At 44.0% G+C, this 13931-nt stretch overlaps 1 protein-coding gene across 3 annotated transcripts in view; it reads left to right on the top strand.

Moving 5' to 3' along the window:
- FAM83E (family with sequence similarity 83 member E) overlaps positions 1-13931 on the top strand; it is a 143679-nt gene that overhangs the window by 84601 nt on the left and 45147 nt on the right. For all 3 annotated transcript variants that reach the window (XM_073602730.1, XM_073602728.1, XM_073602729.1), the window contains exon 4: positions 13752-13876. In XM_073602730.1, coding sequence (XP_073458831.1) covers positions 13752-13876 — 125 coding nt within the window. The remainder of the gene's footprint in view (positions 1-13751; positions 13877-13931) is intronic.

Raw genomic sequence — 13931 nt, 5'->3', positions numbered from 1 at the left:
AGTCAAAGCATAACATTACCTCTGTAATGCACAAAATTCATTTTCTATTGTCTGACCTGTCTTTAAGCCAGTCATAGATGGATCGAACCTTGGCTGGTTCAGCAGGGACCAGCCAAGACTTGATCCATTTGTAGGCAGGCTGGTTGTACTGAAGTCAATCCATAAATCTGCTTCAGTACAACCAGTGTGACTCTTTTTTTGCATGCGATCACGGCCAGTGGCTATAGCCACTAGCAGTGATCATTGTGTTCTGCACGCCGAGAAGGCTGCCATGACGTCACGGCCCTAGACCACTGGAACGTGGGTGAGAAGACGTTGCAGTGACCATCCAATTCACATGGGTGTGAAAAAACAAACAAATGGCCCCTGCCCCCACCTATAACTGTCCTTCACAGCAAGGAGCACATGGAAGAGCTATCACATGAAAGACAAAAACAGAACCTTCCATAGCTCAACTCACCAACCAGTCTGCCAACTGACCAAATTAACCTGTCCATCTGTCTGCGTTAAAAGCAGGGGTTTAGTTAGCACGCATTTGCAAACGCATGTATAAGCTGCAAGGCCTCTTCACGGCACCCAGTGTATACTTAACGTTACACTTAAAAAATATTCTTGTAACGAAACTTGGTTTACCTTAAAGATGATAAGATTATTAAATCTGTGTCTGTAGTGCATGTTCAATCCTTAATACCATAAAAATAATAACCTATTAGATTTTTCACTCCAGGAGTATATAATGAGTTCGGAAATTGTGGAGAAATGCTTAAATAATGCATTACAATGTAATCAAACCCATTCGATATTAGTTGAGTAAATGATTTTAGTTTACTAAGATGTACTGGAGATTTAGTCAACTAAATACGACTCAAACTAAAACTCTTACAGAAAATAAATGGGACTAAAACTAAAATTGAATTTAGTCCTAATACTAAGACTAAAACTAAATCGAAATTTGCTGTCAAAATTAACACTAGTGTTGAGAATGAAAAAAAGAGGAATTTGATTGGTTGTAACCTTAGGGGAAAAAAAAACTAAAAACAAACCCTGCAAGACAAAGACATGCATACTAGCTCATTATGAAATACTTACCTTAGAACGATGCTCTGGATCGGCGTTCGCACTCCGAGTACAATGCGGACATCTTCCACCAGAGTTACTTCCGGGTTTGCGGCTCCAGCTCTGTGATTGGCCCGGAGCCGCGATTATGTCACTCCCGCGCATATGAGCGGGAGCCACCCATCACGGCACTACTCCTGAAGAAACAGCACCAGCGGCCTGTTTCTTCAGTGCGCATGCGCCAATGACGTTGGCAGCAACGCATATACTGAATATCTCCTGAACTGTGCAAGTTTAGGAAATATTCAAGGTACCTACAGGTAAGCCTTGTTATAGTCTTACCTGTAGGTAAAAGTGGTGTAACAGGGTTTACAACCACTTTAAGAGCAAAAATATTTTCTTGTTAGCATATTTGTTATATCTAATCATATTTGCTTTATGAAGCTTCCCAACTTCATATCTATAATAACTAAAAATTATGAATGAAAAACAAATAGATATTAGACTCTTAGCATACAGCTATGATAAGGGCAGAACCGGAGTTACCTTAAGCCATTGTCAGCCTACAGCCTACATTGTGGCCTACAGGCCACACAGCAAAGAGGTGGACTTTCCCTGCATAGTTATTGTCCACATATTTTCCCCCACAGGTGTGCGCAACCTATTGCTTTAGGGTGTGGCCCCCAAAGCTCAAACACACATTTGCGTAGGACTTTCAAGGTACCACACCAGAAAAAACAATATTAAAACATACTTTTTTATTTTAGAAACCTTAAAAAGGCTAAAATACAAAACCTAATATAGAGGTACTATTTTCACAGCTGCAGTTACATATTTTGCCAGTAGTTGATAGTCATATCCCCAAATGGTCATAAGGGGTATGTCACGTTTTGCAGGACAATCCCTGCTTCCTCAGTGCATTTGTGAGGTCAGGCACTGATGTTGGACAAGAAGGCCTGGCTCGCAGTCTCCGCTCTAATTCATCCCAAAGGTGTTCTATCGGATTAAGGTCAGGACTCTGTGAAGGCCAGTCAAGTTCATACACCCCAAACTTGCAGTCATGTTGGAACAGGAAGGGGCCATACCCAAACTGTTACCACAAAGTTGGGAGCATGAAATTGTCCAAAATGTCTTGGTATGCTGACACCTTAAGAGTTCCCTTCACTGGAACTAAGGGGCCAAGCCCAACCCCTGAAAAACAACCCCACACCATAATCCCCCCTCCAGCATATGATTTGGAGGGGTGGCCCAATACTTTTGGCAATATAATGTGGATGAGCAAGTTTGGGGTGGAGGAACTTGACTGGCCTGCACAGAGTCCTGACCTCAACCTGATAGAATACCTTTGGGATGAATTAGAGCGGAGACTGCGAGCCAGGCCTTCCTGCCCAACATCAGTGCCTGACCTCACAAATGTGCTTCTGGAAGAATGGTCAAATATTCCCATAGACACACTCCTAAACCTTGTGGACAGCCTTCCTAGAAGAGTTGAAGCTGTTATAGCTGCAAAGGGTGGGCTAACTCAATTCTGAACCCTACAGACTAAGACGGGATGCCATTAAAGTTCATGTGCGTGTAAAGGCAGGTGTCCCAATACTTTTGACAACAAAATGTATATAGACATACTATCTGCTATAAATGGTCAGATTGCATATAATGTGTCCCCAGGATTAAGGAACCATGATCGCTATATGTGAAAGGGTCCCAGCCATACATGAGATTGAAGACATATGTATTATATTTAGGGATAAGCCCAATGTTCGAGTCGAACGTAAGTTGGACTCGAACATCGGGTGTTCGCCCGTTCGGCGAATACCGAACATATGAGGTGTTCGCGGCAAATTTGAGTGCCGCGGAAAGCCCCATAATGCACTGCGATTGGCGTCCTCTGATTGGCCAAAGCATGCACCCAACCTGCATGCTTTGGCCAATCACAGCGCGCTATGCTGAGAGAACCATAATTGACCAAAGGCAGGGTGCCTTTGGCCAATCATGGCTCAGTCCACGCCCCACACCAAATAATGCTGCTTACACGGCGGCCATATATAGTGTGATGAATGAGAGCAGCAAAATGACATTTCTAAAGGAAAAAATTTAATTTAAAACTGCTCGTAGCTGTAATGTATTGTCTGATCCCGGCAATATAGATAAAAATCATTGGAAAAAAAACGACATGGGTTCCCCTCAGTCCATTATTGGGCCCTTCGGGTCTGGTATGGATATTAGAGGAACCCCGCACCAAAACTTAAGAAAAAAAAAGGCGTGGGGGTCCCCCCCAAAATCCACACCAGGCCCTTCAGGTCTGGTATGGATACTAAGGGGAACCCCGCTCCAAAAAGGTAAAAAAAATGGTGTGGGGGCCCCCCCGAATTCCATACCAGGCTCTTCAAGTCTGGAGTAGATTTTAAGGGGAACCCCACGGCAAAATTTTTTAAAAAATGGTGTTGGGGTCCCCCACAAAATCCATACCAGACCCTTATCTGAGCATGCAACCTGGTAGGCCGCAGGAAATGGGGGGGTTGAGAGAGTCTGAACCGTAACAGGCCACATGCCCTCAACATGGGGAGGGTGCTTTGGGGTCCCCCCAAAGCACCTTGTCCCCATGTTGATGGGGACAAGGGCCTCATCCCCACAACCCTTGCCCGGTGGTTGTGGGGGTCTTCTGGCAGGGGACTTATCGGAATATGGAAGCCCCCTATGTGAATGGGTATCGGGTACATTGTACACTTACTCATTCACCAAAATAAAGTGACAAAAAATGACAGCAGACCGTTTTTGACAATTGCTTTATTAAAAAAAAAAGTGTCCCGCGATGTCCATCCATCTTCAATCACAGCGGCAATGGCCCAGAGAAAGAAAAAAAAAATGGAAAAACGCCGCCTCTGTGGGAGGCATCCCGCCGACTGCCGTCTTTTCGCGGTAACAGTTGTTATATAGCAATGGGCGGGGCCACCAGGTGATGTAAATGGGTGACCCCGCTCCCCCTCTGACATCACATGCCATCAGAAGGGGGCGGGGTCACCCGGGTTATGTCAGCGGGTGACCCCGCACTTGCCTATATAAGAGCTGTTAAAGCAAAAAGACAGTAGTTGTAGGGAGTCCTCCCATGGAGGCGGAGTTTTCAGATTTGTTTTTTTTTTTTTTTTTCGGTCCGTCGGCGCTGTAGTGCCTTATGTGATTTTAGGAATAAACTAAATTCCTACTTACAAATACATTTTTACCACAGAGGGTCAAACACATTTTGTGTTCGGAATTTAGTTTATTCCTAAAATCACATAAGGCACTACATTTCCAGAAACTTTTTGATCATTCAATTTATACTTATCACCACCACCTTAGTTTATTGTTCACACACTCTCAGTAATCATTACACCCCAAGAGGGTGTAACACATTCCATCACAGTATCAGAGTGGAGTGTGTATTTTTTCCAGGGGAGACAATTATTTCATCTATTTAGTTTCTAGCATACCTATACCTGTTTTTGCAGGGTCCCCCCCACAGATTTTTTGGTTGAAGTTCAGGATCCAAAGTTTATATGTTTTTTTTTATGGTTTTCAGCTAGAGGAATAGCACCATATCTACACCATTGTACTCACACTCTGTTTGCAGCAGACTGAGAGATTGAGCTCACAGTGCCTCTCACTTCTTGTCAGAGGGACTGAGCTCAAGGGACAGCTTGGAGTCTTGGACCAATGGTAAAGTATCATTAGCCCCAGCTGGCAAATAAAAATGCTGCAGTGGAGGCACGCCTCTCACTGCTATGTCATAGAAGACAAATACTCCCTTCCAGCCCAGCCCTCTTAACTACAAGGAAAAAGATTTACCCACAATCCCATGTTTTTCTCACACAGTTAAGAGGGAGAATGAGAATCTGCTGCTGTTGAAAAGGTACTGTTATAATCAAGCTAAATCATATATTATTATTATTATATGCTATATGTTATATGATAATAATTTATTATTTATCTATTTACTGTCAAATTACTAGTTTGAAGTTATAATTTCAAACTTTATTAATTTGTCCGTTAAGCCACCTGCTCGAGTACAGTTTTTGAAAATATAGTAAATTACCTTAAAAACAATATATAATAATTTTTTGTATATTACTCAGAACCCCCAAACATTATATATATTGTTTTAGCAGACACCCTAGGGAATAAAATGGTGGTCATTGCAACTTTTTATGTTACACAGTATTTGCGCAGCAATTTTTCAAACGTGTTTCATGAATATAAATAATAATAAAAAAAAAAAAAACACTAAAGATAACTTAATATTTTTGTATAATGTGAAAGATGATGTTACGCCAAGTAAATAAATACCTAACATGTCACACTTTAAAATTGTGAAAAACAAACAAGATATTTGGGGGGCACACCCTAAAAAATGCAATAAAGATGGTGCAGCCATAAGACCATACAACAGAGCAAAATATTACAGCGCACACATGCAAAAAAGACATTTACCTCCAGCAGGGCTAGTTTAAAACACACCATATTGCTATATGGTACTAAGCCCACTTACAGTGGAGACCTCAAAGTTCTCCCATATAGAAGAGTGTATTGCTCTCATGGTTCAGAGAAGCAGGATCTCCCAGTCTATGGATAGTGTAGGACGCACTAATCATGGGGTACTTTGATGCAGTAAGTGGGCTTAGCACCATATAGCAATATGGTGTGACCAAATCCCCATATTTTTTGATAATATTTTTTTAAAATTGTCTAGGTGTTTTAAACTAGCCCTGCTGGAGGTAAATGTCTTTTTTGCATGTGTGCGCTGTAATATTTTGCTCACTTTAAAATTGTGCACACGCGTAGAATGGCACCAAACTTCAGTATTTACATTTTTTTTTACAGATGACATCTTTAGAGTTACAGAGGATGTCTAGTGCTAGAATTATTGCTCTCGCTCTAGGAGCCCTTTCACACTGGGGCGGGGGCGGCGTCGGCGGTAAAACGCAGCTATTATTTGCGGCGTTTTACCGTCGGTATGCGGCCGCTAGCGGGGCCGTTTTACCCCCCGCTAGCGGCCGAGAAAGGGTTAAATACCACCGCAAAGCGCCTCTGCAGAGGCGCTTTGCCGGCGGTATAGCCACACCGTCCCATTGATTTCAATGGGCAGGAGCGGTGAAGGAGCGGTATATACTCCGCTCCTTCACCGCTCCGAAGATGCTACTAGCAGGACCCGTCCTGCTAGCGTACTGCTCCAGTGTGAAAGCCCTCGGGGCTTTCACACTGGAATGAAAGCAGCGGCACTTTCGGGTCGGTTTGCAGGCGCTATTATTAGCGCAATAGCGCTTGCAAACCGCCCCAGTGTGAAAGGGCTCTTACGAACGCGGCGTATGTAACTCTGTGTGTATCTGGCTCTGATACTAGCCAGTACCTCACCAGCCACTGACGTCCCTGCCTTTAAGTGACACCATGGTGCTCTGCAATCTTTTAGGAAGCAGTGTCATTATACACACAATACCTAGTTGGATGATTAACATAACCGTGGGAGAGGTTGTATATAGCAATTCTATGTTTTGGAATAACTTTCTATGTTTGGACTGTTCTTTAATTATGTAAAATGAATTGATTGATGTTTATGTATTTCTATAGGCAAAGAAATAATAGACTGGGTGCTATTTGTGGTTGTTTTAGACAGAGTTAACCCCAGTGAACCATGGCAGCTGTGATGCCAGGATCTGTGCTCTTGAGGCTTTTTGGCTAATTTAATATACTTACTAAAGTTTAAATTTATTATAAGCCCTTCCTTTTCCTATTGAGAAGGAGTACCAAGATGGCGACGGTGTCCGATGTATGCTTCTCCATTTTTTCTCTATTGAAATGTAGTACCAAGATGGCGGAAGCATCATGACATGACAGCATACGCGATGACGTCATCACGTGCATGCGCAATACGTCCAGAATGCCATTTTTGGTGCCATCTTCAATTATATAAACCCTGTTAGAGCCCTATATACAATGGCAATTTGATTTGTCAGTATACCTATGGAATCCAGGAGACTGTTAAGGACTGAGACAGGGCACATAAGGAATTTCTGTGATGGTTGGACATACTTCTCTTTCTCCTTTTACAGCTTATTGAGGGTATGCTTTGTTTGTTGTTTGGTCCTAGTATATTTACATCAAATGTATGAGAAGCACTTACATATTTAATGGAGCTATATGTTGGCTATTTGTATGTTACATTTTGGCACCTTGGTGGATATTAGTTTAGCATTACAATTGTTATATATAGCCCCTAAGGGATATTGCCTGTTTCATATTATGGGGAGTAGGTGTGTAGATCGGAGACCTGTGGGTTGTTATGGTCATTATTAGATATGTAGAGGCAGTTATATAAGCAATTTTGTTAGCATTTTATAGCCCATGTGACTGAATTTTTTATTTAGCTTCTCTTCTGTTACATCTTATGGGTTCTTGTTTTTTTTTTTTTTTTAATGAGATTAGTATGTATGTAGGGATTCTGGTTTTGGAGGTCCCACTTCTTTTTACATATTGATAATTTTTTCCCTTTTATTTATTTTCTATAGAGCTAATGCAGTATATGCTCCTTTTAATACAATATACAGTATGTCTTCAGTCTCCTGTATGGCTGGGTCCCTTTCATAGTTACATAGTTAGTCAGGTTGAAAAAAAGACACAAGTCCATCCAGTTCAACCATAAAAAAAATAAATAAAATAAAAAATATCGTACAATCCAATATACCCAATTCTATACCCACAGTTAATCCAGAGGAAGGCAAAAAACCCCAGCAGAGCATGCTCCAATTTGTTACAGCAGGGGAAAAAATTCCTTCCTGATCCTCCAAGAGGCAATCGGATTTTCCCTGGATTAACTTTACCTATAAATATTAGTACCCAGTTATATTATGTACATTTAGGAAAGTATCCAGGCCTTTCTTAAACCAATGTACTGAGCTGGCCAGAACCACCTCTGGAGGGAGTCTATTCCACATTTTCACAGCTCTTACTGTGAAGAAACCTTTCCGTTTTTGGAGATGAAATCTCTTTTCCTCTAGACTTAAAGAGTGCCCCCGTGTCCTCTGTGTTGACCGTAAAGAGAATAACTCAACACCAAGTTCACTATATGGACCCCTTATATATTTGAACATGTTGATCATATCCCCCCTTATTCTCCTCTTCTCAAGAGAGAATAAATTCAGTTCCTCCAATCTTTCCTCATAGCTGAGCTCCTCCATGCCTCTTATCAGTTTGGTTGCCCTTCTCTGCACTTTCTCCAGTTCCCCGATATCCTTTTTGAGAACTGGTGCCCAAAACTGAACTGCATATTCCAGATGAGGTCTTACTAATGATTTGCACAGGGCAAAATTATATCTCTCTCTCTGGAGTCCATACCATAATACAAGAAAGGACTTTGCTCGCTTTGAGTTTGCAGCTTGGCATTGCATGTTCTTATTGAGCTTGTGATCTACCAAAACCCCCAGATCCTTCTCCACTACGGATTCCCCCGGTTGTACTCCCCCTAACACGTATGATGCATGCATATTCTTAGCCCCCAAGTGCATAACTTTACATTTATCAACATTAAACCTCATCTGCCACATAGTCGCCCAATTAGACAGTGCATTGAGGTCAGGTTGCAAATTGGAGACATCCTGTAAGGACGTTATTCCACTCCATAGCTTGGTGTCATCTTTCATGTGCAGCGATCATGGTTCCTTAATCCTGGGGACAAGTTATATGCAATCTTAGCATTCATAGCAGGTAGCGGGCATTGTCCTGCGAAACGCATCAGTTAGTCTACTTGAGATACCTCTTATAACCATCTGGGGATATGGCTATCAACTAGGGGTTGACCGATATCATTTTTTCAGGACCGATACCGATTTTCGGCTGCCTTTCAGGCTGATAGCTGATAACAGGTGCCAATATTCTGTACATCACCGTCACCTGCCACAAGATGTAGCATGTCATATGCCACTGTCACCTGATACACCCAGATGCAGCATGTCACTTGCCACTGGCACCAAAATGCAGCGTGTCACTTTCCACCGTCTGCTGTCACCAGATGCAGCGTGTCACTTGCTACAGTCACCTGCCTCTCAGATGCAATATGTCACTTGCCACCAGATGCAGCGTGTCACTTGCCACCATCATCTGCCAGCCAGATGCAGCTTGTCACTACTTACACTACTTCTGGCAGCCTCTCCTCAGCAGCTTTTGAGCAGGTAAACTTCCACATGCGGGCGGTGAAGATGACGTAACTACATCTCTGCTCACTCGCAGCTGCACCTCTGTCAAGAGCAGCCTTCGTGGCCCTGCTCTGCTGCACGCCGCACCACTGACAGAGATTGGCAGAGGCTGTAGGGAGCGCCATGGGGGACAGGGGGAGGAAGTCTGACCAATATCGGTAAGTTTCTGACCGATACGGATTATTTGTAAAAAGGGGTTATATCTGCCCCCAAAAGTTTTAAATAATGTATTGTAAACTTCTTTTTTAAGGTTTGTAAAATAAAAAGTATGTTTTAAAAATTTTTTTCTGGTGTGGCACCTTGGAAGACCTATTATTTTTTCTTTAGGGATTCAATATTTTTCAGTGTCTTATAATTGAGGATTGTAATTGAGGCCAGTAAAACCCTTGGAACGAGTAAAGACTGCTTTGCACAGTCTCCTTCCCAGATTCTGTAGTATTCAGTTTGGTGTCAGTAGAGCAGTGGATGGTGTCAGTAGAGCAGTAGACGCTGTCAGTAGAGCAGTAGACGCTGTCAGTAGAGCAGTGGATGGTGTCAGTAGAGCAGTAGACGCTGTCAGTAGAGCAGAGGACGGTGTCAGTAGAGCAGTAGAGGCTGTCAGTAGAGCAGTAGACGCTGTCAGTAGAGCAGTGGATGGTGTCAGTAGAGCAGTAGACGCTGTCAGTAGAGCTGTAGACGCTGTCAGTAGAGCTGTAGACGCTGTCAGTAGAGCAGTGGATGGTGTCAGTAGAGCAGTGGATGGTGTCAGTAGAGCAGAGGACGGTGTCAGTAGAGCAGTAGACGCTGTCAGTAGAGCAGTGGATGGTGTCAGTAGAGCAGTGGATGGTGTCAGTAGAGCAGTAGACGCTGTCAGTAGAGCAGTAGACGCTGTCAGTAGAGCAGTGGATGGTGTCAGTAGAGCAGTAGACGCTGTCAGTAGAGCAGTAGACGCTGTCAGTAGAGCAGTAGAGGCTGTCAGTAGAGCAGTAGACGCTGTCAGTAGAGCAGTGGATGGTGTCAGTAGAGCAGTGGATGGTGTCAGTAGAGCAGTAGACGCTGTCAGTAGAGCAGTAGACGCTGTCAGTAGAGCAGTGGATGGTGTCAGTAGAGCAGTAGACGCTGTCAGTAGAGCAGTAGACGCTGTCAGTAGAGCAGTGAACGGTGTCAGTAGAGCAGTAGACGCTGTCAGTAGAGCAGTGGACGGTGTCAGTAGAGCAGTAGACGCTGTCAGTAGAGCAGTAGACGCTGTCAGTAGAGCAGTAGACGCTGTCAGTAGAGCAGTAGACGCTGTCAGTAGAGCAGTGGATGGTGTCAGTAGAGCAGTGGATGGTGTCAGTAGAGCAGAGGACAGTGTCAGTAGAGCAGTAGACGCTGTCAGTAGAGCAGTGGATGGTGTCAGTAGAGCAGTAGACGCTGTCAGTAGAGCAGTAGACGCTGTCAGTAGAGCAGTGGATGGTGTCAGTAGAGCAGTAGACGCTGTCAGTAGAGCAGTGGATGGTGTCAGTAGAGCAGTGGATGGTGTCAGTAGAGCAGTAGACGCTGTCAGTAGAGCAGTGGACGGTGTCAGTAGAGCAGTAGACGCTGTCAGTAGAGCAGTGGATGGTGTCAGTAGGGCAGTAGACGCTGTCAGTAGAGCAGTAGACGCTGTCAGTAGAGCAGTGGATGGTGTCAGTAGAGCAGTGGATGGTGTCAGTAGAGCAGTAGACGCTGTCAGTAGAGCAGTAGACGCTGTCAGTAGAGCAGTGGACGGTGTCAGTAGAGCAGTAGACGCTGTCAGTAGAGCAGTGGATGGTGTCAGTAGAGCAGTAGACGCTGTCAGTAGAGCAGTAGACGCTGTCAGTAGAGCAGTGGATGGTGTCAGTAGAGCAGTGGATGGTGTCAGTAGAGCAGTAGACGCTGTCAGTAGAGCAGTAGACGCTGTCAGTAGAGCAGTGGACGGTGTCAGTAGAGCAGTAGACGCTGTCAGTAGAGCAGTGGACGGTGTCAGTAGAGCAGTAGACGGTGTCAGTAGAGCAGTGGATGACATCAGTAGAGCAGTGAACAGTGTCAGTAGAGCAGAGGACAGTGTCAGTAAGACAGAGGTTGGTGTCAGCAGAACAATGGATGGTGTCAGTTAGTAGAGCAGTAGACGGTGTTAGCAGAGCAGTGGACAGTGTCAGCAGGGCACAGAGATTAGTGTCAGTACGGCAGTGGATTGTGTCAGTAGTTTTTTTATTACTATTATTTTTTAAAATTATTTTTTACAATTTTATTTTATTATTATTTATTTTATCATTTTTTTTAGGAGCCCTGTTGGGGGAGGGGGTGCTTTGATGAAATACCAGGGGTCTAAACTGCCCCTTGATGTCTCACTTTTGAATCTAGTGAATTAACTGCTGAGCGGCTTCCTGTTCATTCACAAACTGAAGCACATAAACACTATGCTTCAGTTATCAATAAACACAGTGAGTGATCGGTACTGATCACTCACTGTGTTCATTTAAAAAAGGAAGGGGCCCACTCTCCATCCTGAAATGATCCTCCGCAGCAGCTGGCAGGAGAGGAGGGAAGGGACAAGGAGGGGAGCAGCTGGCAGGAGATGAGGGCTGGGCAGCAGGGGAAATCAAGAAGCAGCAGCATCCTCTGCGCTGCACAGGATGATTAGGATGTGCCCAGGCCCTGTGGGCCTACTGGCAGCAGGGGGGCAGTGATAGTTGGACATCTGACATTTTATGCAGTGTACTGCTTTCATTTATTATAAAAGTAGGAAGGCCTTTCTCGACCAGGAGCTAGGGGTTACTTAAGCCATGAACAATCCCTGCCTCTTAGAAACATAGCCACTGAAAACAATGATCATTTCCCCCAATGACCAAAAGTTTAAGGAGCATTAATGTACGGGGAGCTGTAGATATAGTGATTATTAGCAGGGGTTCCCTAAGACCAGAAATGTATTTGAAAGAGAAGTATGGGTTCTCTGAGACAAGAAATGTATTTGAAAGAGAAGTATGGGTTTTGTTTTTATTTTTCAGATTTATGCTTGCCTAGCTGGATGCAGCATTGATCTGATGCTGCATTTGTCCCCCGTTGGCTCTAACACTGAGGCCCGAGCGATCAAATACCGCTGATCGATCTGTTCTCAGAGCTATGCCCTCCCCCATGCGCTCACTGGATTGCTGGGCCATGGAGGGGGTGGGAGCTGCTCTCCGGGTATCAGTCCAGGCCTGGACCGGCTCTGTTACATTAGCCGCTCTCTGCTGAAAATGGGTCACAGGAGTGCAGAATGAACTGCACTCCTGTGATCCGCGGAAGAAGTACAGCCAAACAACTTTGGCTGTACTTCTCCTTTAAAGGGTTCCTCAGTGTCAAAAAAGTTGAGAAAGACTGCTCTAGTGCATGGTTGTATAAACTCTGTGCTACATACAATTGGGTGGATGGAATGTGCTTGTACTGAGAAGTCCTGTCCTCCTACCTCCTCCTTGTAACTTCCTGAGACTGGAAGTTACAAATGTAGCAATCTTAGTACTGGAATGCCATTAGTGCTGAAAATAAACAGATGTCACTCAAATGTATCTGTTTTACAAAGATACGTCCTTGAATGTAATTAAAGTAGAAATTCAGCCTAACTAACTCTAAATCTACCGGCAGCCATATCTTAAGACTAATCTATCTAAACCTGTAATCGCTGTACATACCTTTTTTTCGGCGGCTTCTCTGTGTAGGCGTGTCCTTGCTAACCATTGCAGACAATGTGATCTGAACCAAATGCAGACCCACCTTATTTAATGATACTAACCAGTAGGGGAGTTGCTAGGTCTACAAAAGATGTGGGGCTAGAGTCCATAGCAGAGAAGTAAAGAAACGCTTGGGCGGGCATACTCATGATGTCATCTCTCTGCTTGCCTGCCCGCCTGCTCACTGGATTGGCCGCCCGCCAGGCCCGCTCACCATCCTGCCTATCCGCTCACTCACCCACTCAACTTCCTGCCTATCCGCTCACCCGCCAGGCCCACTCACCGTTCTGCCCACCTGCTACTTTCTCGGGGGGGGGGGGTGCAATTGCCCTGTTGCCCCCTTCCCCCCTGGATCCACTCCTGTAAGAGACTCGAGGCTATGGGCCCCAGATTCAGGGCTATAGCCCCAGAAGCCACCCCCTAGCGACGCCAATGCTAACCAGTACAGGAGTCTGGAACTGGAGATATTGATGCTAAAATATCAGTACCAGGACTCCTGTAGTTCACCCTTAAACCAAAAAATACAGAGTTAGCCTTACCTATTATACAAAAATTTCCCATTGGGATTAATAAAGTATTCTGATTCTGATATTAAATATTTGTATAAAGCAAAGTTCTCCTTGAACTTTATGCATGCATTGTATAGAATTAGATACACCACATGTACAGGGAATTTACTTCTGAGACTGCTAGCATGTAACCCCAGATGAAAATACATGTATTTTATACTGAGAATACAATTTACATAGTTTTTACCATAACTTCTACCTCTCCATTTTACCAGAACATGCGAGTAAGGATTATAACGGGATGTACCTTTAGTACAAGACAACTGAAACAAGTAACAGGAAAGCTAAAAGAGAAATTTCTCCTAATTGATGGTAACTCTGTAATCACAGGATCTTATAGGTATGTATATCAATAAGCTTCCAGATTCAGCTCTGCTGCTTTTTTTTCTTTTGAT

Source organism: Aquarana catesbeiana, linkage group LG10 (assembly GCF_042186555.1).
Source record: "Aquarana catesbeiana isolate 2022-GZ linkage group LG10, ASM4218655v1, whole genome shotgun sequence".
NCBI classification, from domain to species: domain Eukaryota; kingdom Metazoa; phylum Chordata; class Amphibia; order Anura; family Ranidae; genus Aquarana; species Aquarana catesbeiana.
Note: the sequence above shows the minus strand (reverse complement) of the source record. Positions and strands in the feature narration are given on the sequence as shown.